The following is a 27,021-nucleotide window of genomic DNA, read 5'->3' as shown; positions in this document are numbered from 1 at the left end:
GACCTGTAATGATCATAGCTGTCTATCTAAGCAGCATGTTTTCATTGTGAGAATGTAGGGGGGGCATAAATTCCACTGATCAATTTTATTTGACAAATGGAAAGACCCTCTGGAGTTGCAGTGCTTGTCTTGTTGCCAGGATGGACAACTCCTGTATCCCTAAGGATCACTGTATTTGGAAGACTGCATTCACAAGTGTATATTGCTTCAAAAGTAATCTTCAAAAGCTCAGTAAATAAAAAAAGCACTAACTAACAGTAAGGGGTTTCCAGTTACAGAGCATGGGTGGATGGGTACCACATCACATATATTCTCTATACAAAGTCCAAAGAGACATATAACAATGATGTGTAGAATATCTTATTCTTCACAACTTAGAAACATTTTTCTTTTCCTTTTGCATATATTTGCAGATGCAGAATTTTATTTATTTACTATACCAGTAAGCTGCCCAGCTCTATGAAGTCTTACAGACATGAGTGTGTTCTGCAATTCAGATTTTCCATTGCATTTTTAAGGCGCTCTGGCATCTGGAATAAGGAATGCATCCAACTTAGATGAAAGCATACCTTTGTCATGCAATATAGTATTGAGGTCTCTATATTACATTCTGAAGATCAGTAAAGCTGATCAGGTTGCAGGTGAGGTGCAGTCTATCAGTGGTGAAGATTCTTCTGTGGCTTTGACTCTTGGTTTGTAATGTAATGTAATGTAAAATTTTATTTATATCCCGCCCTCCCCCGCCGAAGCAGGCTCAGGGCGGCTAACAACACTTCAAGTAAACAATACAGTAATAAAAACATTAAATTCACATTAAAATTCACATTAAAATCAGTCAATAATCAGTAATTAATTAAAACATTCCTAAATCAACACTGGCGGTAAACGTTATTAATCTGGCGGTAAACAGATTAGGTTTGTTCCTAAAATACATCTAGAAGCTTAGCATGTTTCTTTTCTCCAGCTCTTTTGGCCTTCAAGTGCATGGCCCTGATCTTGTTGCTGGTTCTTCTTCCTGTCACACACTCACAGCTCAATTAGCTCCATCTTCAGTGAATTCAGATCTGGAAAAGTTGAAGACCACTGTCCTAACCTGACCACAGAGTGAAAGCATGAAGGTGCCTTAAAATTGAGTCAGAGGGTTTATTTATCAAGGCCAGATAACAGGTGTTTCACATCACTTATTACCTGATCCTTTTAACTGGAGATGCCAGAGATTAAGCATGGGACTTCCTGCATACAAAGCAGATGCTCTACCACTGAGCCACACCCTCTTCCTAAGGTGTGCTATTATTAATTGGAAAAATGATCTATAATATAAGAGTTCATCACAGACTGACCATTTAAAACTTAAATAACACCTTTTAAGCTCATTAAATGACCTTGTTTGCATGGACCCACCTATTCTTTTTCTTCATAAAGTATTTAGCCATTTCAAACAATTTGTCCCTCACAGAGTACTCCTTTTCATAATATTATCACAATTTGGCTCTTATTTATGACTCATGTCCCTCAGTTTACAGTCTAGGGTTTCATAGCCATGCCTGGGAGGTAAAGAACAACCAACACTTCATGTTATATTTAGAAGATCTTGGGGTAATTCAGCATTCCTCCACTAAAGAAAACTAGCCAAAAAAAAAACTTGTGCTGCAACCAGAGGGAAATTACCACCATACAGCTCTCTGGCAGCATTGCTGTGGAACAGACAATTAAATGCATGGGACACTGTGATTAAGGAACCATTTCATCTACATCATGGATATTGAAGACTACCATGAATGTAGCCCATTTTTGTAAGGTTATTTTGAAAATACATACTTGGTAGTAGCCTGCTTTCATGTTCTGTTGGTTGTCTGTTTTTTAAAAAAAATGTAATGCTTTATATTCCCTGACCTGGATGGCCCAGACTAGCCTGATCTTGTCAGAACTCAGAAGCTAAGCAGGTTTGGCTCTGGTTAGTACTTGGATGGGAGATCACAGAGAAAGTCCAAGATTGTTCCTTGCTTGTCTTGAAAACGCTATGGGCTCACCATAAGTTGGCTGTGACTTGATAGCATTTTCTACCACCAATGAACAAAACATATGTCCCTTAACACTGAACAAGTCTGAATGCAATTTAGCTGAAATTACACATTTTTACAGCTCACTTTCTCCCATTTTTAAAAAAGGAGTTAAGACTTTTTAACTTTTATTGAATTGTGGCCTTTATTTTGACAAATGTATACATTTGAACCCAAACCATTAGCCCCATTCTTCCTCCAGCACCTTAAGCTTGGGTTTAAATCTCTTTGTTAACAGTATTGACTATGCACATCTAGTCTTCATAAATTGTAATCTCATTTCAGCTTTCTTATATTATTTTGTCCAAAGGCCCTTCAGAGTGATACTTGAGCTCATATATATATTGTTTTAGCATCACATATGAGAGGTAGTGTACTCCAGAGGATAATGTCTTTGGTTTTGGTGGTCTGGCTTCAAATTTCCCAGTGCTTTTAGGTGACCAAATGAGTGACCTTGGACAAAATGCTGTTTCTTAACCTGAGTTCCCCATGCCTAAGGTGAAAATAGACATGCAATATACATGTGCAATTGGACTGCCACTCTTTTCTGCCGTATGCCATAGTTCTCTGTGCTTCTTTGTGGGATTCTGTGGCACTGTTGAATAAGCAGATTCTTTCTCTTTTCAACAGAAGTTGTTGGAATGAGCAGGCTTCGTTTATAACAAATTAATTGATTTGAAATTAGTTAACAGTATACCTGATAGATATCTGTATGGGAGACTCCTGCAGGCTTCTCTGATGTCTCCTTTAAATGTTACAGCAAAATGCTGGGATGTCTTTTCTATGGATTCATCCATGGTTCTGATGTCAAAGCCTCAAACCATGTGGGCAGGGCCAACCGTGCAGGTCCTCAAAACTAAAGCATCACTACTAATTGTCTGGGTTTCATGGCTGGCCTCACTCAAGTGGTTGCAGGCCTTTACACGTCAGATGGATGAATCAAAGGAAAAGTAACAGCCTGTAACATTTAAGTAATTAAGTAACATTTAAGTAACACATGAGCTGTGTTAATTAAAACATGTGCCCCCCCCCCCCTTATATGAGACAATACTGGCAACGCACAGGCACGGGGAGGGTGAATATGTATTATACATTGAAAATATTTACATTCTATCCTTCCACTCAAAATGTACCTTTAGGCTGGGTTACAGTCCTGGTAGTTAATCCAAGAAAGAGACCTACCCACTCTCCCAGAGTTGAACAGGGCCTACCTAAATGGAAGAGGGCAAAAACATCAGAGCTTGGAGGCAAGATCAAGCACAGTGGAAAAGAGCACAAACCGATTGTAATGCCATGTGCACCCAGAATTCCAGCACGTGCCTCTCAGGACTGCTTTACACAACTTACTTCTTGTGTTTAAAAAAGGCACCTGTGCCATCAGATTTCACAACACTTATGTGATTATTTCAGTGCCGGTACCTGCATGGGAAGCCACATCTGCATGTATATGCAGTAAAATAAATGTAAAGTTCCTGTGGAATTTTATGCTTTTTATTACATGGATCTAGTACCCGATAAGGAAAATCATGTGATGTGAAGTAAGATTCAAACAGCATGTATTTTATTCATTGGTGCAAAGAAATGGACTACTGCTGGTGGACCAACCACTAGAGGGAGTGTTACACACATTACCAAGTAACCTGCAAGAACGTCATTGAAATCACTTCCACTTAGTATGAAACACATTCTATGCTTTTGGTATTGATTTCTAAATGAGTCTGAAAATAAGCATGAAAACAGCATAGTAAAAAAAATTTCAGTGAAGGAAAAATAAAACCCTACTAACTCAATTTAGATTTGGATTAGTGGCACAGAATCCCACAAAGTAGTACTAGGAGCTTTGATGGGCCTGTGGCAGAGGAATGAGAGCAAATCATGCATTGTACCCTCAAAAAAATCCTTTTTTAAACAAAAAATTTAGAGATGAAGAATGAGGTTGTGAGAGACAAAACATACTCATGGTCACTTACTAGGTCCCTAGGCAGAGATGAAATTTGAAACCAGATCTCCTAAAGCCAAGTCCATCGAACCACACTGCTAAAGAGGTTAACTGTGATCAAGAAAATCATGTGTAGAACCCACCTGGCTTGGTTTTTAGTGCATCCCTTGAAAGCAAGTCACTACTTAATTTCATTTTCAGACATTAAGGAATTAATCACTTGTGCTATCTGTTCATGCAAGAGGGCTCCTGGATTGTGTATGAAGGCATCTAAGACAACATTGCCAAAATTTGTAACAATCAGACATGGGCCAGTCTTCTTCGTCACATATTACACTTGAAAGTTGACAGTTCTGTGCACTTCTTTCATACCATGCCATATGTGCTTGCTATAGAAAGCTGTTTATCTTGGAAAACTTGGTACCCATTTGTAAAAGATCATAAACTAAAGCTAGTACTTATACTAGAAAATGCTTATATCAAATAAAATTATTCCAAGTCACATCTGATATCCACAGAATACACTCTATAATAGCAAACTGAAGGGCCAAATCAGACACAGTAAAGATCATGGATCTCTGTTTGTCTATAAAAGGCAAATAGCAAGTATGTGTGCTGCCAATTTGGATCGGGGCCACACACGGACAGGAGAGGGGGTTTAACCCCTTCAACTGCCTCACAGTTTCAAAGTATTGAAATGGGCCACCTGCACTGTTATAAGCATTTTACAAGGGAAATGGGAGATTTTTTAAAAAATAGACAAAATTTAACTTGTGAGATTTTGCTCACAGAGAACCATCATGATTTCCAACAAAAACATTTAAGCAGATACTGTAATATGGATTCCCTAAAATCAAGCCTATTGTTTATACTAGAAAATCTAAAATCATGCATAGGTCTTGCAAACACTTTGAAACCCACTGATTCACAGCTCTAATTCACACACATGCTAGTTTTTCCCATCATTCCTCCATATTCCAGCCAAATATTTAAGCAGAAGCCATGCAAATATATGAAGACTCACAGTGATGGCAACTGAAGCCATTCCTGTGACCGTTGTACATTTCTGAAGGTTTGTACAGGCATTTCTCTACATGCTTCCAAACTGGGAGCTACCGTATAGTGAAAAGGCTACCATCTGAGCCAGCCTTTAAGAGCATAGTCTCTATGAAAGTATACAGCTAGTCACCCAAATTACAGCAAGAATTGAAGAAAGCAAAAACAGGCCAGATGAGTGAAAACTAATATACTTTTGGGTTGTTTTTTTTAATCCTTACTTCAGACTTTTTACTGATGTTACTATTTTTCCATCAAGGCCTCTGTTTTAGCATTTTTCAGACTGACCTATTCTTCATCCTCTGTGGGAGAGGCCATAAACTCAGTGGTGAAGTGCATATTTAAATATAGACAGGCCCTGGTCAGTCCCCAGAGACAAAGGCATCAGGGAGCAAAGATGTTAGGAAGAATTTGACTTGAGACCCTTGGAGAACTACAACCAGCCCTTTCGATTTCAACTTTCAAAGGTACAGAAGAATATTAAAACCCCATCGTGCAGATTGGTGACCCTCACACACCATAGTGGGGCTCTCTTTCTGGTCTAACTCACCCACACTCTTTCTCCTCTTTATCTCCCAGCTTGCTCTACAATTCTTCTTCTGCCTCTTTCTCTTCTTCCTCTTATAAGCAGTTTTTTCCAACTGCTCTCATGTCCTGTTCACCCCTCTCCTTCAGGTCCTGCTCCTGAACAGGTCTCTGGTCACTTCTTCTGGGTGGAGGAAAGTTTCCCTTTGGGTCAGCTGCTGGACCTCCTTCATCTTTCCCTGGCATGGATTCTATCCCTGTTTCTCATGGCCATGGCATATCTGCGGATCGCCTGCAAGCGATCTTTGATTAGGTTCTTTGGTTAGGTTTTCTTTCCATAGACTTCAGAAGAGAAATCTAAATCAGACCTCACAGTGTGAAATAAAAACTCTCTCACCATGTAAACACAAATTCTGAATGAATTCAAATGCTGCTTGCTATGTGTCAAACACTTGGCTTATAGCCCATGGGGATCCACAGTGCTTGTGAAGCACTCCAGGTGTGTCTAATTGGTTATTCAGATACAAACAAACAAAAAACATTGTCAGTGAGGGTGGAAAAAATCTGAGGAAAATTTTAAAAGAAAGCAAATGTCTCTCTTGGGACATTTTCAAAAAATCATCCAGATGACATTTTTGTTTAGTCAAAGTGAACATTTTTTGCTGTCTAAAAATATTCATGTTTAGCTTTAGATACACTGCTTAGATATGTGCAGTGTTCCCTGAGAATTGTAGTTCATAATTTGACAGTACTGGCTGAGGGAACACCTGCCCCCAAAAGCATCCTACTGTATGGTTGTGAGAAAATACGGGAAGGTGATTTGTATGAAATGTGTTGCCCCACACGGGTGGCACTTGGTGGACTGGCAAACAGCACAAACATCTCTATTCTTATCATCTTTTCAATACTCATCTTGTATCTGATAAAATTTAATTCGCTCAGAATGCTCTTGTGGCAATAAGTCAATCTCCAAATTGCATTAGCAGTTTTAATTTCCTTGCTGCTACAGACTAACAAGGCTACTCTTTCTGCTACTTGTCTCTTTTTTAATCCAATACATTGTTGCAGAATAACATGTTATTTATTTGTGCTCAATGCCAGAGATGCATAAGAAATAAATTATAAGCATGGTTATTACTTATTAAAATATCATGCCATCCAAACAAACAAAATTTAAAAGCATGTTAAAAGTAGGAGAGAAAAGTATATTTTTGTGTGGGAGATTAAGCATCTATTTCCCGTTAAATAAGAGGAGCCAGAAATTGCAAGTCCATATATTCAGCACTGAAAATTTATACCCAAGCAATCCTTTCTGCTAACACTCATGGGACTCCATTCAGCACATAACTTTCATTAACAGTGATGGGAGTTACATATAGTAGACCGCTTCAAGTCAAACTTAATCCCAATTAAGGGTGAAACTCCATCCTTAACTCACCCTATCACAGAAGTCCCTAAACAGTGGGTGATCTTATAGGCCATATGTACTGCAAAAAATCCCCTGCTGTACTAAAGCACAAATGTGTGTCTGTAAATCTCAGCTTTCTTTTTAAACAGTTTCCTTGTTTTGTCTAGACCAGACCTTTTCCACAATTTAAACAATGTTTTTGTGGTTTGTTTTAACTAGTAGAGAGGAGCGGAGGGATGATGTAATTCAAAGCCTAGACAGATTATTAATAGTTCAGGATAGCAGCTTAACCCTATTATGTAACACTGACAAGGTGACAATGCAAATGATTTTAATATCAAGGCTCCCTGACTTTCTAACCTGGCTGCATTGTTGCATTTACAGTGTAATTAGGATGTCACTGTTAAGGAATATAATACAGAGACATGGGAACAAACTATCCAAAATTACAAGGTCCAGTGGGTCTAGAGGATTATATTCTTTGTTCTGGTAACTACATCATTACAGCATTTTAAAAACTTATCACAGAAATCTATATCTACACTCTAGGAAACTGACATCATAATTCACTTCAACTGTATGCTGCTGTTATTCTTGCAGTAGACCTTAGGTTGGGTTTTAATGGGATCACTCCTAGCAATAAAATAAACCATTTGTCAGATAGGACAGTTCTTTTCCAGCATAAGGAATTAAACTGAAATGTATAAACAAACACGAACAACTAAAGTTGTTTCTTTTTTTTTCCAGTACAGAAAGACCCCTTTCCCATAGCAGTAGCTCATTATTTACATTGTTTAACATAACGGAAACAGCTGTAATATTTCTTATTTGTTTTAAGTAATAACCAAGTCAAAGATCGCTGGTACACAGGAAGTCAAACACTACACAAATAGTTGTCAAAGACTTAATTAACAGCTATATGTTTTAAAAGAGACAGTTTATTACATGGTACCAGCTAATGAGGAAGATGTGTCGTCTTGATGAAAGACAACTATTTGCTTTTTTCCTTCCTTGGGTCTTGAACAGCATAGCTTTTACTAAGGTAAGGTTGGTCTGCAACACCTAGTTAAGCATTAAAGCAGACAGAATCTCTCATCATAAAAATTACAAAACCAGTAGGCTGAAGTGGATAGATAACTGTTATCAATGTAACGTCATTGTCATCCAAAACATTTAGAAGATAGTGCCTGCCTATAAGCAGAAATGCCTGCACAGCCAGGGTAGCCCTACAGAAGTGACAGGACAGACTCTGGGTTAATTCAGGGACTGTGGTTTGTTCAACAGGCTACTCTGCACTCAAGATTATGTTGATCAGTGATGGCATAGCTCTCAAATGACTACTTATAACAGCAAGGAATACACAGACTGCCAACAATAGATAGATAAATATTATGCATTGGTATTTAATGGCAATAGCATAGAATTTATTATGTATAATATTGTTTGCATAGGCATTTGGTTTTGTAGGTCAGAAGTTTTGAAACATGGTTTTTAATGGAGGAATGTAAGCTTAAACTTGAAAGGTTTTAAAGAGGGAAAAAAGACCCACTACAACATTAAATGCTATTATGTGCCTAATGAGGATTTTTTTTTAAAGTCAGCCACACAAGTTGAGTTTTATCAAAGCACATGTATAAATAACAACCAGCAATTCAAACTCTCCTACAATGAAATGCAAGAAGAAAATGAAGCAAGCCTTTCATTTGTACCATTCACCAAATAGCTTTGGCTGCACTAATCTTTGCAGCTCAGAGATTTGACAATCAATATATTGTTATCAACACACATTAATGCAAACAAAAGCATCCATTTTCTTTACCCACATCTTTAAATCATTTTTAACATCAAAGGGAGAGTTGGACTGGTAGTATTAATAAGCATTTGCACTGAGGTAATGAGACCTAAATTGCTAAAAAACCTCCACCATCAGGTTGTCCCTTTCCACTAAAAATTTACATTGTGTTTTAAATTAAGCGCTTTTTAAAAGTAGAGTGGTCATTTTTGATCACCTTTATGGTTCATTGCAGCTGCCAGATAATATCCATGAGGTCTAGAAACTTTCTGAACCCTTTAACAAAAATTGAAATATTGAATCTCTAAAAAAAGAAAGAAACCCCTAAGAGAATGGGTTATATCATGAGTAAAAAAAAAAAAGACTGCAATATTGAAAGGCATCAAGAAAAAAAATCAAGCTAATCAAAGTTAAAATAAAGTCTCTCTCTCCCTCTCTTTCTGTCTCTCTCAAGACTACTGCCTATAACATGTTGTTCCTTATAGAAAGTGAGATATGGTGGCATTTGCTTGATTAACTTGCTCGACAAAAGTGACAGCTGCTGAGGGTGTATGTAGATAAGCCGCACAGCGCAGTTCCGCCTTTGTACATCTGTCAGCAAAAAAGGAATACTAAAGAGTGAAAAGAGGCAAATTGGTCCCAAAAGGCAACCTATTCAACTTAGGAGGTTTGCTCTATTCAAGCACTCGCTGTGAAACTCAAGTACTAGGTAGCTTATTCAATTTCATTCACTCTTTAGAATGAGCCCACAAGTGTTTAATTTCTTGTGCTAGCGTATAAAAGGATGAAGGGAACTTGCCTTTTTTTAAAAAAAACAAAAAACAAAACCCCCCAAACTATTATTATTATTACTGGAAGCATTAATTGTTAAGATTTACTGATCAATGTCCACAACATGAGCTCACTGTTAGTTTTCTTAGATATTGCTGCTATTAAATCATAATGATATGTAACAGAGTCAATGTCTCACTGACTTGTTTTAGGAACTATTTTTTTTAGAAGGATGTGTATTTATCCATCACGGTGCATCAACTGGAAAGATGGAAGAGAGAACAACTTTAGTTTAACAAAGATCTATATATATACATTATGGATTCAAATGGGAAACAAACTTTCAATGATACCTGCAGAAATGCAGAGCCTGCCCATCAATCCATGTACCTGCCTGTCAGCTAGGAGATGAGCTTTTCTAAATTCCCATTTAAGTGAGCAGCTCCAGGACTATACTTATGCGGCTCCAGACTTAGAAAGCCTTAACTCAGAAGGATCATCTTACTTTACCAAGATATTTTTTTTTAAACCAAAAGAAAAAGAAGTCCCTCTTTCATTGTTTTTCCACTTCCCAAGCCACAGCCTCTGGACATCATCTTGCACATAGGCCTGAATTGTGCCTTTGTGTTTCTATTTTGTGTTACATTAGAAAAATGCTCACCATTTTGATGGGCAGAGGCAAAGAGGTTTTAACACAGACCACTAGTAGAGGAGGACACAAATTGCTTCCCACATATCCTTGTAGGTGGAACTGAGCCGCACTGTGTTGAGGGTAGGCATATTTAACCCCCATATGCACAATGATGTACCCAGGGAGATTAGCAGTTAAGATTTACTGATGAATGCCTGCAGTCACATACTGACACTTCTTGTAGAACCATAGGAATAACTGGTAATACATGTTTTGGATGGGGCTTAAACATGTCCCTGGAATCCTAAAAGTCTAGAGGAACAGCAAAAAAAAAAAAGTTTACACATAAAATAGTGGCAGTTGGAATCTGTCTGACAAAACTCAAAGGAAGTCATTTGGGGTTGGACTAGATGACCCTGGAGGTCCCTTCCAACTCTTATTATTCTATTAATAGAAAATACAAAAAATTAAATAGCCTGAGATCTGGGACAGAGTTGAAGAGTACAAAACCCAACTCTGCTCACTGAATAGGTTTTTCCCCTCAATGGAATTCCAAGGCCCTTTGCCCCATAGACAGGAGCCACTGAGAACCAAGCCTGCCCCCATCTGGGTTGCATTTTTGGGTAATGTAGGAGAATGAGAACAAGACAGAACTAGCAGGGTATCACTGACATTGTGCTATTTCTTACACTGTTGAAAGCCTAAGTCTTTCCAGGGGAGCCCACTCCACACTGCATATATCAGGATACCATAAAGTTTGTTTGTTTTTTAAAGTGGGAGTTCATTCTATAAATTTCCACAAGTTTCTGATTTTGGCATCTTTCTTGCAAATGCTGACCAAGGCAAAGCTGAATGTATACTAAGCCTCTATTCACTAGTCACACATACTCACATATTCATCAATGATGCATATATTTTACAAAATATTGTATGTGAAATGTTGCCTTCAATTAGCACGCCATCCCACTTTTCTGTTATAAAAATATTCAAGGAACTTATAGCTGCATACTAAAACAAATACCTAAAAATTACATAAGTAACAAATCCGAGTAGTCTAAAACTGTCTAAATCATAACCAACTGAAACCTAAAATACAAATAAAATCACATTAAACAGTAAGGGGAAAAACAAATTCTCCGCTTGGAGCCAATATGAAAACTGTCACTGACTCTATAAGTGAAGTGCTAACAAGTTATGTAACTATGATGTGTATTTACTTATTTTCAAATATAGTCTGCCTTTTTCACTGTAACTTCTTAAGGTAAATCACTTATGGAGCATTATAGGAATGATTGCTTTCCTCACACAGCCTTGATTAGGATTTGAATCTGGGCCCTCTTGCATGCAAAGCAAGAATCATGCTACTAGATGAACAAACCACAGGCAGACCATAAAACCTCAGAAGTTGTTTGACAACAATGGCAAAAAAGAAAGAAGAATGTACCGTATTGTACCACTTCCAACTCTTCTAAACACTACTGCTAGTCTCCAGATTTCCCAGAATGAGAAACATAGAATAAATGAGGCAGTACCTTTTACTGAATTGACCAGCCCTTCGTGTGCTCAAAACGTTCTTTGAAATCAAATTGGCATAGGTGACCACAGCAAAACAAAACAATGTCACATTGTTAGGCTGATATTTACCTAGCCACATCTGCTGCTTTTCAGAACAAAGAAGCAGGAAGCTGTAGTAGACATGGTACTAATACTCTGGTTTGACTGAGAGGATTCAAGATTTAAAAGTCCTCTTAGAGGCAAAGCAGTAAGCGAAAGGCATATGCTACCTTCTGAAATAAAACAACAAATGATGCATGCCTGCATCGTTGGCAGCAATGAGGTCTCACCAAGTCCTTGTACAGCAGAAAACAAGTAATGCAAAAAAACCCCCACATCTCTCATCATGGTAGCAAAACTAAACATCAATTAAACCAGCAGACTGGATCGAGAAATGCTTGAAATGAAATGGGATGGCATGTCCTTGGTTCCAAGACAGGCATCCATCATCACAAATGCAATGAAGATTATAAACTGAGGAGACTCTCAGCATAAATATAGGAAACTGATGAGACTCCAGGTTATTCTTTTTCTTCAGGCATATAAAGGCATGTATGTTTATGACATTTAGTGGTTTAAATACCCAGTAGGATGAGAACTGGAAGCATCAAATATAGTGCAATTTTTTAAAAAACCATGCCCAATGTATAGCTAAGCTATCTTGTGGTGTAGCTGGCAGATCGTGCATAACATACACAGGAGCGATATGCAGAATCTTTCCTGATCTTGCTTAGGTAAATCAGTGCCTCTTAATTCATAACATTCTTCCATCCATGGCCCAGTTTTCAGCTGTTGACCTCAAAGGAACTCTGTCACCAGGACTGAGGAAGGCCAGAAATCAGACATGTGCAAGGTCAGACTTACTCATGGATTTCTTGGTTGTACAGACTTAGCATGCATCTAACCATTTGCCTCCACTGTTGTACCTCTGTGCAGTGCAATTTGCGTTTATTTTAAAGATCACAAGCTAACCGGTTGTGCAGATGTCCTTTCTTTTATTCTGGAAAACAGAAGTAGAAACAGTGAATTTTTACGATTAAGAAGCCTACACCATATGCCATTTATACACTCCTGCTACATGGCTTGCCTTGAGGCTCTGAGGTCTGCTCACTTCCCATCCCAGATGAGCTCCCATATAAGCTCCCATTCTGACCATCAGACCTTGAGCATGAAACAGCCAGGTGAGCCATTTCCAATAACATGAGGGAGAAGTGACCGTGAAGGGGAGGTGACCATGAGGGGGAATCTGCTCAACATTGACTTGCAAGAAAGTTATGAATTTGAACATGCATAATAGCATTGTTTGTAAAAATTACAGCACTATTATTACTATTAATATACACCAGTCACTTTTTAAACAAAAGGATTGTGTCTTTGGCATGCACATCTAACATAGAGGCCCACTTACTTGTTTAAAACCATTGTCAGTATGAATGAATAGGTGCTCTCAAAACATAATCTCACATGGTATGAAACATGGGGACCTGTGACCCATCTGCCTTCCTTGAGTTATGCTCCTGTGAACAGGACTCCCTGGGATTCTTCACATTTATATACTAACTTTCCTTCAAGGGGCTTAGAGTGTCATACATGGAAGGGACTACCCCAGGAGCCCTGACCTGGATAGCCCTGTCCAACGCTCCAACTACGACCCCACACTAGCTCTCATGCATTTTTGTAGCTTCATCAGAAAGGGACAAACGACAAAAGTTGAGTATGTGGACTGAGCAAAGGAACCGTACTGTAAGAGGATAGCATTGAAATGCACTGTCAACAGCACTCTGTCGAGCGAGTGACTCTAATGTTCTCCAGTGGCAAATGTATATTAACATGGAGAACACTAGCAGATCTCCCTGTCTTGGGCATTGATCTCTCCAGGCTTCTCTCCTGCCTGCTTTTTCATTCATCGCAGTTGAGTCAAATGAAATCGAGGTAGATGAATTGTGGAAAATGAATGCCATGCATAGGTCTGGGGCTTATTTCTTACTCCTCTATTGAAGAAAGGGAGAGAGGCCTCCTGTTCAGTAGCAAATTCACCTTTAAAACCCTAAGGGCTTGTGATCATCTGTGAGCACATTCCCCCTTTTGTTCCTCTCCTTGACTAGTGTAGCTATTATCTTGGGTGTTGCTGAAATTGCCTCACGCCATTGAATCCGTTACCTTCAGAACACCTTGAATTCAAAGCTCCGCTGCAAAGCCTCTTTTCAATATTTCAAAACAGTTTGTAGTCCGGACAAGAGGGAAGGCAAGAGGGAGGGAGAGAGAAAGGGCAGCCTCGTCTTTGCAGTTTTTCAGCAAAGTGCTTGCCACCGTTTATTCTTAATAGGGTTGAGCAGCCTGGATTCGTTCTGGTTGGAAAGCCAGCGCTGAACGGAGGGGTCATGGGTGTGAGTTACTATGGTTATTGAGCAGCATCACCCGTAGTTTTGCTCTCATGGGCATTAAAGCACATAATAATGGATAGACAACAGTGGTTAAAGCAAGCAGGTAGGATTACTATGTCCTTTTGTCAGAAGTATATAATGTCTTGTAGTCAGTTTTAAAGACTTCTCAACCCCCAAATCCACCCAGCCGCCGCCCGCTGAGTAATTTTGTATGCTTAATCTCTAGCCCTTCACTACAAGCTTTCTGCTAATTTGAGGCAAATGGGTATTTTTGACACTAAATAGGGCAGTAAGGAATCTGTGACCTAGAAAAACTCCATTCCGAGGCAGTGAGAGGAGAAAAATATTCTTTCAGCGGACTTTTGTAAGACCCTTTTGAATGACATAAAGTAGTTCTGACTCAACTACATGAAGCTTCGCCTTAATGGTTTGCAAGCAAAAAAAAAAACTTTTGCTGAACATCTTCCCTCCCCATACGTGCACACACACACACACACATTTACTTTAACTTCCCCCCCATAAAACTTGTCACTTCAGATTGCCATCAGCCACCACAACAATAATCATTTCATGCTTATTGCTAATTGCAAGCACAGCTGAGGCCCAGCAGGGAGCTCCTTGCACAGTCCCAGGCCTTTATACCAGCCTCAATCTGTTGTATGGCACTTGTTCACACACAGGGAAAAGGGAAAAAAAAGAAAGCTACCAGCAAAGGCAGAAAGAGGCAGAGTCACAGGTTTCTTGTAATCCCTCTGCTACCCTGCTGACAACCCAGCCCTATAAGCATTCCTGGTTTTGTCCGCCTCTTTACAAAAGCCGGAGTGACCTTAAGCTACTAATATGTGGGCTTTTCTTTTTTTAAAAAAATGAAGAATACAACTCCTTCAGGTGCATTAGGAAGCAGGGCTGCATCTGGCTTATGAGATTCTGTTTGCAGCACCCCTGGAGTGAACTGCGGCTTCCTGTAACATGTAAAATATGAGTGTGAACTCCAGGTTCATGGCAAGAAACAGGAGGTCAGGCTCCCATTCAAATCCACCAAAAGGAAATGGGAGTTTGCAGATGTTCTGGTGGATGTGTAATGACACCACCTCCCTCAGAGCACAGGAACCCAGCACAGCTTTTCATAAAATGTGCCGTTGCTGCCATCCATGTGTGATACTTTGCAGATTTATTCATATAATTTCCCCCCCCCCCTTCTTGCAGCTCCTGCATTCAGAGACGAGCCTGCTCGATCAGCAGTTTTACAGACCACTGACATTTTAGCAGGTTCCAAAACAAAAACAAAAACCCCACAAACCCTTGAACTACCTGGGTTCTCTTTTATACTCTTCTCAGGAGAGAAACCCAGGAAAAGGGTCCCAGCCTGGACTAAAGAAAGCTGACTTGGACAAGGGGTGTATTGGACTCTTGTACAACATAAAAGCTCTGTATGGATCTCACAATGGGGTATGGTGGCAAACTTTCTAAGCAGCTCCTTCAGCTGTGCCCTTAATGGAAGCTTTTGCCACCACTGTAGGGGATAATGTTTGAAAACCACACTGTATGCTTGCTAATGCCTGCATATCAACCCTTTGTTGAAGGTGCATCTGCAGAGGCAAGTTAGAAAGTTGGCAACCTTGCCAATACAGAGAAAGCACAACTATCATTAGCTGGTGAAAAAAGCAGGTCTGTAGAGCCACTCAAGAATGCATCAAATCATCCAGTGAAGTAAAGACTCGTGTGTGTGTGTGTGTGTGTGTGTGTGTGTGTGTGTGTGTGGGGCTACCAGGGATAGGGGAAAAGCTACTCTGAGAAAGGCTGGTTAGAATCTATTTAGGTTCATAATAGGATAGCCCTAATATTCATTTTCTTCTCCAAGATCCTGATTTAGACAAAGCAGAGGGGAAGCTAGAAGTCTAAGGATTTGTAGACAGAAGAAACCAAGAGCTGATACCTCTCAAACACTCTTGCCTGGACTCTAAACATTTTGAAGGCAGGTCTTAAGGCTCCTTCACATATGATGAATTTCCTTAAGGGATAGTTCCTTTGCATTGGAAAGAAACCATACAAATTACATGTTAGTTGCCTCATGAGAATAATACAAGCATACTTTTCATTCCATACAGTCTTGGTGGGAAGCTATGACTGGCTCTGGTTTCCCAGAACATATACGCTGAAAACTGAGTCAGTAAAATACAGAGAGTACATGCACAGGTACAAGCAGTTTGCGCACTGTGTCCTGCAGTGGCAAAAGAAATTCACAGAAAATTCATCTGGCAGTATCCTTAAGCAGCTAGAAATTTAGACTGAGCCCTGGCACATGTGAAACTGCATTACATTGAATCAGATCCTTGGTCCATCAAGGTCAGTATTGTCTACTCAAATTTGTAGCAGTTTCCAGGTCTCAGGCAGACATCTTTCACATAACCTACTAAATGGTCCTTTCAACTGGAGATGCCAGGGACTGAACCTGCAAAGCAGACACTCTTCCACTGAATCACAGCCCCTCTCAACATGTGACATCATAATACAGGAAATGCTGTGAGCATTTGTCTTGGTAGTGAACAATCGCAATACATTCCTACACACGCAAACCCATTTAGGCCCATTCGCATATTACACAGCAAAAAAACTGGCCACTGAGTGTTAACAGTTGCTACACAGAACCACAATACATAAACTGGTCATCAGGTCTAAACAAAGAAGGCACAGAGAATAATGTGCAAGTTCATTGGCAGGCCTAATTTTTAGAAAACAAAGATGTCGCAATATTAAATTTGGCAAGAAAAACAGGGTTTTTAAAAAAAATTTCCCCACTAAAATTTAAAATGTTGAAGACTGAAAATCTGAGAAACTCATTTGTTTGAGAGATCAGTATGCCACATTGTCTATCCTCTCTTTGCTTTATCTGTGGAGAAAGCTTGTTTCAAATAAGCATGGGAAATTGTTTACAACAAAGCTAAGGCATTTGTTCTTTACTAAGGCAACAGACTGTAGCTCAGTTATAGAGCATCTGCTTTGTGCACATAAGATTCCATGTTCAATCTCTGATTGGAGGCTCTTGTGTAATAGGTGTCGGGAAAGACCCTTCTTGCCTGGAGAGCCACCATCAGGCAGAGTAGACAGTTCTAAACTAGATGGTCTGACTCAGCTTCACACATTCAATTGCAATAGGGCTCCATTAACACAACCGTACTGAAATGAAAGAATCCTTTGTCTAAGAAGCTGAGGGGGACTTTCTTGATTGCCTACATGTAGTTGAAAGATCATCTAATGCTTTAAAAACCAGGGAAATTATATATTTTGGAGCTCAGAGTTTTTGTACCCTCAACTTTTTTTTCTCAGCAGTGCTAGCTATAAAGGCATTACAGCTGCAGACACCTTGAGTGGGTGTCATCACTGGGAAAAGGCCAAAGTCAGGATGTTCATATACAGCCTTATGCCTTCCCTGTTTGCTCAATAAACCCTGATCCTATGAACTGCAGCACTTCAGGCAGCAGCTCACAGGATGCAGCTCGAAGGAAGTACTGGTAGCATAAGAAGGTCATTTGTCTTATGCACTGACACAGCATCACATGAGCTTTTGTCTCAAGAAGCCAGTGCAACTTAAAATGACCTAATCTGGCAACTGTTGCTTTCAACTCTCATTATTTCACTGCTACATCTCAAAGCCATTTCATATTATCATGCATCCATATTGTATACGTTACACAATGTTACATATGTTTTCCTTAAAACACATCTAAGATATGAATACATGTCACAGGGAACTCCTAAGTGGCCATGTACCCTATAGAATATGCCTGTGTAGGAAATTCTCTATCTTCCAAATGGAGCAGCACAGAGAAATTCTGAGACAATGTTGCCACTAATATCTGCAAAGTTTGGTTAGCAAATAATTTTCTACTTGTGTGGAATAAGATCCAAGCCACAACCATAAGGATCCAGATACAAGGTCCTGGAAGCTCAGAGCATGAAAAATTCCCTGAATGAAGCTGTTTTTCTTTAAGAATGCATAAGCCACTGGTTCTGAAAGGAACTACGGATCTGCTCAGGGTTGATATTCCTTAAATGGAGTGCCACCTCTGAAAAGGCTGTCTCTCAAGTTTCCACTGCCTGACCATGAATGCTGGGAGACCCAAAGAAGGCCTATGATGCAGATTTTAAAGACTAGGCAAGTTCATATGGCAGGTAGTCCTTCATGTGCCATATTGCCAAGGCATTTAGGACACTGATGATCAAAAACAGGGCCTAGGGTTTTTTCCCCCAGTACGTATTATATTATGGAGTCCCTTGCTCTCATCTGCTTCATACTTATCTGCACATTTTCATGCAACAGATTTAACCACTATAATTAATGAATAAATTAATTTTGGCAGGGATCTCCTGTGTTCAGACTTGGAAAGTGTATCAGGTGATGAAGTGATATAAATAGTATTTTATGATGAACACAGAAAAGCCTGGCTGTCTTTAAAAAGTATCACTAGCCCATCTGAGTGGAATCCATTCAAAATAAAAGCTGAAGAGCAGGAAAGCAAACATGGTAATCACTTAATTCCTGGAAATCTTTGTGGCCATGGGGCAACTTGCATCACTTTAGCTGTCCCTGGGACTGAAAAGGCCACAGGGTTACATGGGTGGAAAAGAACAAGTGGCATGTATTAAACAAGAGGTCCTCATTACCTTGGGATGCAAAGCCAAAACGATAAATATTTATGAGGCAGCCTGTGCCCAAAAGCCTCCAAGAGAAAGGGAACATTCTGTGTGTGACAGTCTGAAAAAGGCAGAGCTGAGTAATTTAGAGTAAGTTACAGCATGAAAAACTCACCCTCCTGAATGGGTTTGCAAGTCTAATAAGAAAAGTTGAGAACTGCCGGACGGCATAAGCTGTCACACCCCTACTCAGCTGCCTGCCCCAGGGATCCTGTTGTGAACTTGGCAGCCAAGAACATTTTGCAGCACTCCTTAAAAAAAGGAAATCCATGACTAGGTTTCACTGACTGATCTTGCCCCACTCTGGTGACAAGCCCTGTGTGTTTAAACAGCTGACAGGCAAGAAGAAATCTTAGCAACTGAACCTTTCCCCCAGGATGCTGGTTTTTCTCTTGCAACTTTGAAGGCACAAGAGGCCTGTCAGTAAAAAAAAAGACGCAGCAATCTTCAGTCGAGGGGTGTCAAACCCAGTATGAGTCTATGAATTTGTTTCACTTTCTTGACCCCGCCCCCCATGCAGTGTCAACGAGCAAAACGGTGTGCCAAATTCACGGGAGGGCAAAAACTGCTGGCAGCAGAGGAGTGCCTCCTGCAAACATCACTTCTGACCTGCACTCCTCTCCCACAGCTGTTTTTCATACAACTGCTGCAGAAACATGTCAGAGGTGTCTCAGGCTGTGGAAGAACAACTGGGGGATGGGGAGGGTGAAGGAAAGGAGGTGGGCAACAGAAGAGTTAAACACCTGTCCCCTGCCTACTACTGCCCACACCAGATTTTCAGTGTTCAACAGGGATGTAGGTTCTGAGACCAAGAACCACCACTGAGCTTCTGGTTTGAATCCAAATATGTGCAGGTAGTGCAGGTACTCAAGCACATTATTCTTCCTTGAAAGTGGATACGTGCACTCTGCACACACCACATTTTTATTATCTAGGCGCATTTTATAACAAAATAATAGGGCAGGATTGGTTTGTGAGCTAAAACATCTCCATAACTTGGACACTTTGCTCCCATGTTCCCAAATGCTGTTTATGGCCATATAAGCTATGAGTCTGCAAACCTTCTGTCCACTGCAGGGGTGGGAATCTGAAGTGGCACAGCTGCAAGAGAGACTGGTGGATGTGAAGCAAAACCAAAGTCCTCAAGAGCAACTGTGACTCAGTTGTTGGAAATGAGATCATTTACTCTATTCCACTGGCATCTTTAAGAATTTGGAAGCCAAGACAATGATGACTGAATAGAACCAGCCAGAGGGTAGTTTGCGGTCTCATATTCTGCCACTCGCAGAACATGGCGATTTTTTGCAAGCCATGCATGGTGGATCAAAATGGGGAATTAAAATTATACACTACAAAACAATACAAAAAGAAACACTCCGTGAAAATTTAAAGGGCGGGGGAGAGTCTTGCATTGATTCTTGCTCAAGTATTGAAACAACAATGCATGCTAAGCAAGAAGCCTGGAATCTCTCCAAGTTCATTCTTTCCCTAGTCGTATTTTCATCAATGGGCTGGGAAGAAAAAAATCAAGTCTGAGTGGATCTGAATGTGGATTGTGTTTGAACGTGGCACATAGGGTGCATGATGTTTGGCATGTTCTTTGGAAAACTCTCACTTCTCTTGCAGCAATGGTACACCAGCTCCATGAATATTGTTTGCACCTGGCTGACAGATCGCATGGACCTTCAGCTTCACATCTATCAACTAAAAACCCTTATTAGGATAGTAAAGGTAAGTGTCTTCATATGCCATTTCATTTCTCAAACGAGGCACAAGAAGTTTTTAAAAATTAAAATTGTAATGGAAAAGCACAAAGTCAACCAAGTGAGTAATCAGTGAAAGATTTATTGAACTATATCACTGTCATGGGCTGAAAGAACTTTATAACCAAGTCAGATCAGTGTGCTTGAAATAAGGAAATGAGGTGTGCACATCAAAAATCTGAAGAAGTGAGCCGTGACTCACAAAACTCATACCCTGCCACAAATTTTGTTACCCTTTAAGGTTCTAATAAACGCTTGCTCTTTTCGACTGCTACAGACAGACTAACATGGGCTGGTTCCACACTGCCAGCTCAGGGCGGCAGCGTGCCAACCCAGAAGTAAGCCGGTGGAAACAGGAGCACCCTGGAATGTCCAGAGAGCGCACCCCCAGAACGGGACGGGCCGCAGGCACCCTGGAGGAGTGTCCAGAGTGTCCATCTGCTGCTCCCCAGGCGCTCCCTGGGTGCTTCCCAGCTGTCCAGATGGCCGGAGAGGCACCTTGGAGGCAACTCAGCAATTAGGTACCACTTTGGAAGCAGTACCTTTTTGAGCTGGCTGCACTTCGGGTAGAGACGGGTTGAAGGCAGGGGCACCTGTCTACAACCAGCCATGGCTACCCATCTTAATCCACATCAAAAATGTTTGGATTAATTTTGGATCCAGATATGGGGAGGGCATGCTTTTTGTTATCCTGAATTTTCAGGAGTCTCCTTACCATCCCAGTTCTCCCTTTATATCTGTTGTGACTCCCTACCCCCTTGTTTGATTCCTCTTTACTTTATTTTCACCAAGTCCCCATGTCATTCTGAACCTAAAAATATTAAACTGAGATTAAATTAGTACCTCTCCATAGAACTTCAGGCTAAACATCCCTTGGGCCAGCATGTCTAAAGCATGTCTCCTTTAGAGAAATTAAAATCAGGGTTTTTCATAAATGTTAAATATTGCCTGAGGCAAACCCCAAATATTCAAGCAGAATATATCCAGAGTGTTAATCAGTAAGCATGGATCCATGATTACTTTCTCTAGGCTACTGACATATTTGGCTTTCACAGACATTACTACTGAAAAACTGAATTTCATAATCACACAACAGCACCGTGTGTTACATATTGTATGTACTGTATGTGTGTGTGTGTAGAGAGAGTATATTATGTCTAAAAAGCAGATACATTTCTTTTCTTTTTTTTAAGATTAGCTATTTTAATTGGGGGCTGTTATGAGAAATGTATATGTAAAACAGAACAAATTTAAGTTTCATTATGTAAACAAAACAGAACATCAAGAACAAATTTAAATTTCATAAACAATCACGAGGTAAATCATGAATTTGGGTTTTAAAAAAGACCATCTCCTCAACTTACACACCAGAGGCAACAATACATATTGAAGAGATAAGGGACTGGGGGAAAGATGTAAGGGGAAAATGATAAACACTGCCCTACCAGATTAATATTGCTGCAAAGGGTTTAACGGATTTGTGAATGGAGCAAGGTAAGACAGAAGATTCCATTCAAAACTTTCTGCCTTAGTAGTTTGCACTGCACCTTAAAAAGTAGATACATTTCAATTATCCTCATGTGTTGCTTATGTTATTTATTTATTTGATTTTCACATTTGTAAAACTGATTTAAGGGGCAGTCTTTGCTTTTGACTTGAAGTCTTGCTGTCTTTGCAGTTACTGTAAGAAATGCAGATTAGAATAATTTATTTAGGTAACTTAAATAATTTCTTTTGCAATCTTTTAGAAGAGATTGCACAGGTGAAATAATGTAACCTGAATGTAGTCTCTTTTCTGTGTGTGTTTGTGTGTGTGCGTGCGCATGTGTATGTGTGTGTGTGTATTGGACACATGATAATTATTTCAGTGTGAAACCTCAGTGCCTTTAAATGAAATAATAAGATCACAGGAGGAGGTAAATATATATTTGATCATTTTTGGTTCTCTGCAATGCTTTTTGCCAAAGAGGATTAAAACAGAAGAACTGTGAACTCTAAAAATCAAGACATGAATAAATTACTAAAGGAGCTTTTAATTTTCATAAATAAAAGCAATAGGTATCAGCACATTATTATTATGTGTTAGTTGGGGGGCACTAAAAAGCATGGCAGATGTCTTTTATGCTATTACCACTATGTAGCAGCTAAAAAAAATTTAACAATTTCTCTAGGCATACTAGCTATCTAAAACACCGTTAAACTGTTTCTTGGTGTTAAACGGCACAAGAATTTTACTAATACTTGATTTTTAACCTGCAGTTGTTATTCTGCTACATCAAAAGGCTCTAAATTTAATCAAATAGTATTATTAATTGACAGTGTTCTAATTCCCCTTTGTGCAAGAAACAACTACCTATCTGTATTCAACTCCAAGTAGGACTCACATGGAATCACAAGACTAACATGGGATTTCCTGTGTTAGTCTCATAACGACAACAGAGAATGGTAGGGGAAGAGGGTTGGCATGTTACAGCAGGGTTTCCCAATGTGGTGCACATGGGTACTATGGTGCCCACCAACACCTTTCCTGGCATCTAGTGTTTTTAGAAAGTGGATGGGGTCAGGTGGGACTTTTTCCCAGCACGGATTCTGATTTGCCATTGGAGAGCTGATTGGCTGTGCCAGTTTTTTAGAAGTTGCTTCAGCAGCAGCAGCCACCACAGCACAAGGATCTTCACTGTGTTACTGTGTGTTCACTGTAAAAGGCATCCTGTTAAACAGAGCTTCTGCCTGAAATGTTGAAGAGTTACTATTAGAATTACTCCCTGACATTTTGTGGTTGGCTTCACCTCCTGATTTTTTTGGCCACTGTGTGACACAGAGTGTTGGACTGGATGGGCCATTGGCTGATCCAACATAGTTTCTCTTATGTTATTATGTCCTGCAGCAGCCATTTCATAGTTGTACTCACCATCCTGTGTCAGAATTCCAAAGGTGCCCATAGGCTTAAAAAGGCTGGGACACCTAAGTTAGAGATTGTGCTTAGCTCTTCTTTTGCCATGTATCAGTTCTCCCCTACAAGTACCTCCAAGGTTATTTTTATGCCAGTTTCCCCCAGCGAAGCTCTGGGATCTGGCTCGGTGGGTAAGAAATGGCCTTCCAAAACATTTCCAGGGAGATTCAATAGATGCAGGAACTCCTCTGCTTACTGATTCTGTCCCACAGATGCTTCCCTACCCCTGCTTCACATTCACATGGCCCCGACAAAGGTAGGCTTTGGGACAATGCATATGCTGAGGTATGTGTTGTGCTACCCTATGTATCCTGTAAATACTGAGCTAGACTGCTCATAGTGCCTTCAACCTCATATGTCATTTCTTGCAATCCAACAAAGCCACTTGAACTCAGCAGTAGAACAAGGATAAGTGACTTGAAGGCATCCCCACCCCCTTCATTCTCAGTGCAGGCCCCCATCTCCCTGGTGGTTCTAGGCTCACAAACAAGTTTTGCCAAGTTCTTTGCATCATATCTCACTCTCAACACAAACAAGCAGAGGACCTTGAGACTGGTTCATCCTCTTTGGTACCATGATAAGGAGAGGCAAAGAAAAAAGGAGATAAAATGGAATATGTCAAGGCAAACCAGGATTTGAATGGCTACTACCAAGCAAAACCTTGGGTTTCACAAACTAGCCATAATTAAAATAAACCATCTGGCCCTGCCCATTTTCTAAAAACACTTGACGGGTGCCATGGAAGTTGGTGAACTCATGGGCATCAAGTTGATGACCTCTGAGTTAGAGGATTTAGGTATATTTTGTGTGTTTCTACCATCTATAACTGTACATATTGCCATGCACTTCTTAAATTGGTGATGAGGACCTCCTTGTTATATAATAAAATACCGTGTTCTAAAATGGCTTCAGTACCACTCATTTGTGCATAGAGTTTCTCCTCCAGATAGGGATGTTTACACTGAAGGCTTCTTCAACATGTGTATGCCCTTAACTAGAATGACTCATCAGCTATTTTTACCGGCAAAATGTTTTATCACTTCCTGTGGAAGCGACTTGGATTCAGAGCCCCTAAGTTCTTTCCCACTTCTCTACAGATAAATGGCACTAAACCAAATATCCATTAAAAAGCCAAGACTTGACCACTGAGTCCAGTGTCTACCTGCATAAAGCACAATATTATTATCTTCAAACTATTTACCACAGATTTAATCAGCCAATGAGTTGAAAACCATGATCTATGCAATCCTAAACACAGTTATGCCCTTCTAAACCAACATCAATCAGCTTAGAAGGGTGTAACTCTTTTTAGGATTGCACTGAAAGACTATTGTAGGATAAAGTGCTATTTGTGACAAGGAGAAACCTTAGAAATGGGTTTGGTGATATTAATCCAAATTGTATTTCCTTTCTTAACATCAACTCCTCTTCCCCACAACATGAACTTCTCCCTCCTAGAAAGCATACAGAGATTTTCGATTGCAAGGAGTTCTGGATTCCACCCTGAACAGCAAAACATATGAAACAGTGCGAAACCGACTGACTGTAGAAGAAGCCACGGCCTCAGTAAGTGAAGGAGGAGGGCTTCAAGGGATCACCATGAAAGACAGCGATGAAGAAGATGAAGAGGATGATTAGCCCCCTCCCCACCCAACTTGGATGTAGCCTGGAAACCAGTGCATGTATCTAGTCTGTTATTCAGTTAGCCACATTAGGAAATTTTCTGTCAGCTCTAAATGCCCATGGAAAGTCTACCAATACAATTGCCATTTTAGCTGTGTTGTACTTAAGATTTAGCACCTCTGTTTCGATTCACTGAGTTTCCTAATTTCATATCTATATGTTCATAAGCAATATGGAGCACCATTGTTTAAAAACTGTTAACAGAAAAAAAATCTGCATAGAAAACATGCTAGGTGTGTCCCTGTTATAATTAAAGTATAAATGATGCTTCATTAATGTACTGTATATACATTGATGGTAAATTGTTGTGAAGACAAGTGAAACAAGTACTTTCATATCTTTGTTTCTCTCCTGTGGATGCCAACTGCTTCAAAAACAGAACGAGGTAGCTACAAATGACCTTTTTTAAAATATATTTTGGGGACAAACAAGAAATCAGAAGTCAGAATTATTCCTACTGAATATACCCCTAATCACCTTCCCTCCAATATATACGGCTAACTTTGTAGAAGTGACATACCATAATAGTCAATCGTCTTGCCACAGCAGGTTGACTCTGATCACCTTGTCCACGTTATGATCCAGAGCAGTTGTTGTATGTCAACATCTCTCCCAGTATCTTAGTGTTACACTTTTTTTGTTCTGAGTTCCGATAACTGTGTTTGTAAAAAGGACAACTTTAATTACAATCTTAGACTATACAGATGTGTTTATAATAATGCGATAACAACAACAATAATAACAATGATATCTGAAGATTTCTTTGGGTAGATTGTAACCATAATTTAAATTTCCTTTTGTTTTCACAATGGTTTTTATATCTTGTCATGTACATTGCATTTGGACCAGTAACTTGCATGCCCTTGGGTTCCCCTCATCCCCTTCCAGAGGCTTTTCTTTTCTGTGTAAAATAGTGGATCCATCTTGCTTTTTTGCCTTATACAAGCCGACAGTTGTAACAGTGTGAGAACTGTGGCTTCTCAATAAATAACTATTCAGATGTCCTAAGAATAAACGCTGGAGTCTTTTTATGTCTGCCTTAGAAAGAGAAAAACAAAAACAAAATAAGAGCAAACTTTGGAAAAAAAAACCCTGTAAGAGTCCCCCCACCTTCTAGAATAAAGGAATTTTCTTTTCACATGGATGTTTTTATAGTTTGTTAATTAAAGGGGTTGTTTTCTAATTTGCTCACAAAGGTCTGGAATGTAAAGGCATTCAAAATCCTGCAGTCATACTTTATACTACGTATGGCTGCAATCCTTTTCAAGCTTACTTGGGAGTAAGCCTCATTGAACCTGAACAGGATCAGGCCACAAGAAATGGATTTTCTCTGTCACACCTCAGTCAAAGATGAAATCATTCAGGCAGCTCAAAGGTAAAAAGATACCAAAAGCAGACACAATTAGCAAAAAACCTATTGGTGCCATGAACTATCAATCAACACTTACGTATGGATGGCCCTTAAGTTGCATCTTTTCAAACACCAAAACACTGGTCCTTCTAGCCAAATATTGTCTAACCTAACTGGCAACAGTTCTCCAAGGTCTCTGGAAACAGTCTCTCAAGAAGCGTCATCAGAGATCCTTTAACTGGCAATACCAAGCAAAGTACATGCCCTGCCACTAGCACTTGCCCTTTCCTTATTTCATCCTTATTTCTTGACTTAAAATACATATATAAGAAGTAGAGTTGCCATGTCCTTTCTGGCAAATGGCAGGGAATGGGGGGAGGGGGGGACTTACCAGGAGAAAAAGAAAGACCCAGGCTACATCACCAGTGTTGCACAGGAGGTAACATCATCATACCA

General features: G+C 39.8%; 1 protein-coding gene across 20 annotated transcripts in view; it reads left to right on the top strand.

Moving 5' to 3' along the window:
- Positions 1 to 26,352, top strand: part of CADPS (calcium dependent secretion activator) — a 625,900-nt gene extending 599,548 nt beyond the window's left edge. For all 20 annotated transcript variants that reach the window (XM_060239432.1, XM_060239433.1, XM_060239424.1 and 17 more), the window contains 2 exons: positions 20,442 to 20,546; positions 24,990 to 26,352. In XM_060239432.1, coding sequence (XP_060095415.1) covers positions 20,442 to 20,546; positions 24,990 to 25,169 — 285 coding nt within the window. In that variant the 3' untranslated portion in view covers positions 25,170 to 26,352. The remainder of the gene's footprint in view (positions 1 to 20,441; positions 20,547 to 24,989) is intronic.
- Positions 26,353 to 27,021: the final 669 nt, after the last annotated feature.

This window comes from Heteronotia binoei, chromosome 5 (assembly GCF_032191835.1).
Source record: "Heteronotia binoei isolate CCM8104 ecotype False Entrance Well chromosome 5, APGP_CSIRO_Hbin_v1, whole genome shotgun sequence".
In the NCBI taxonomy this organism is placed as follows: domain Eukaryota; kingdom Metazoa; phylum Chordata; class Lepidosauria; order Squamata; family Gekkonidae; genus Heteronotia; species Heteronotia binoei.
Note: the sequence above shows the minus strand (reverse complement) of the source record. Positions and strands in the feature narration are given on the sequence as shown.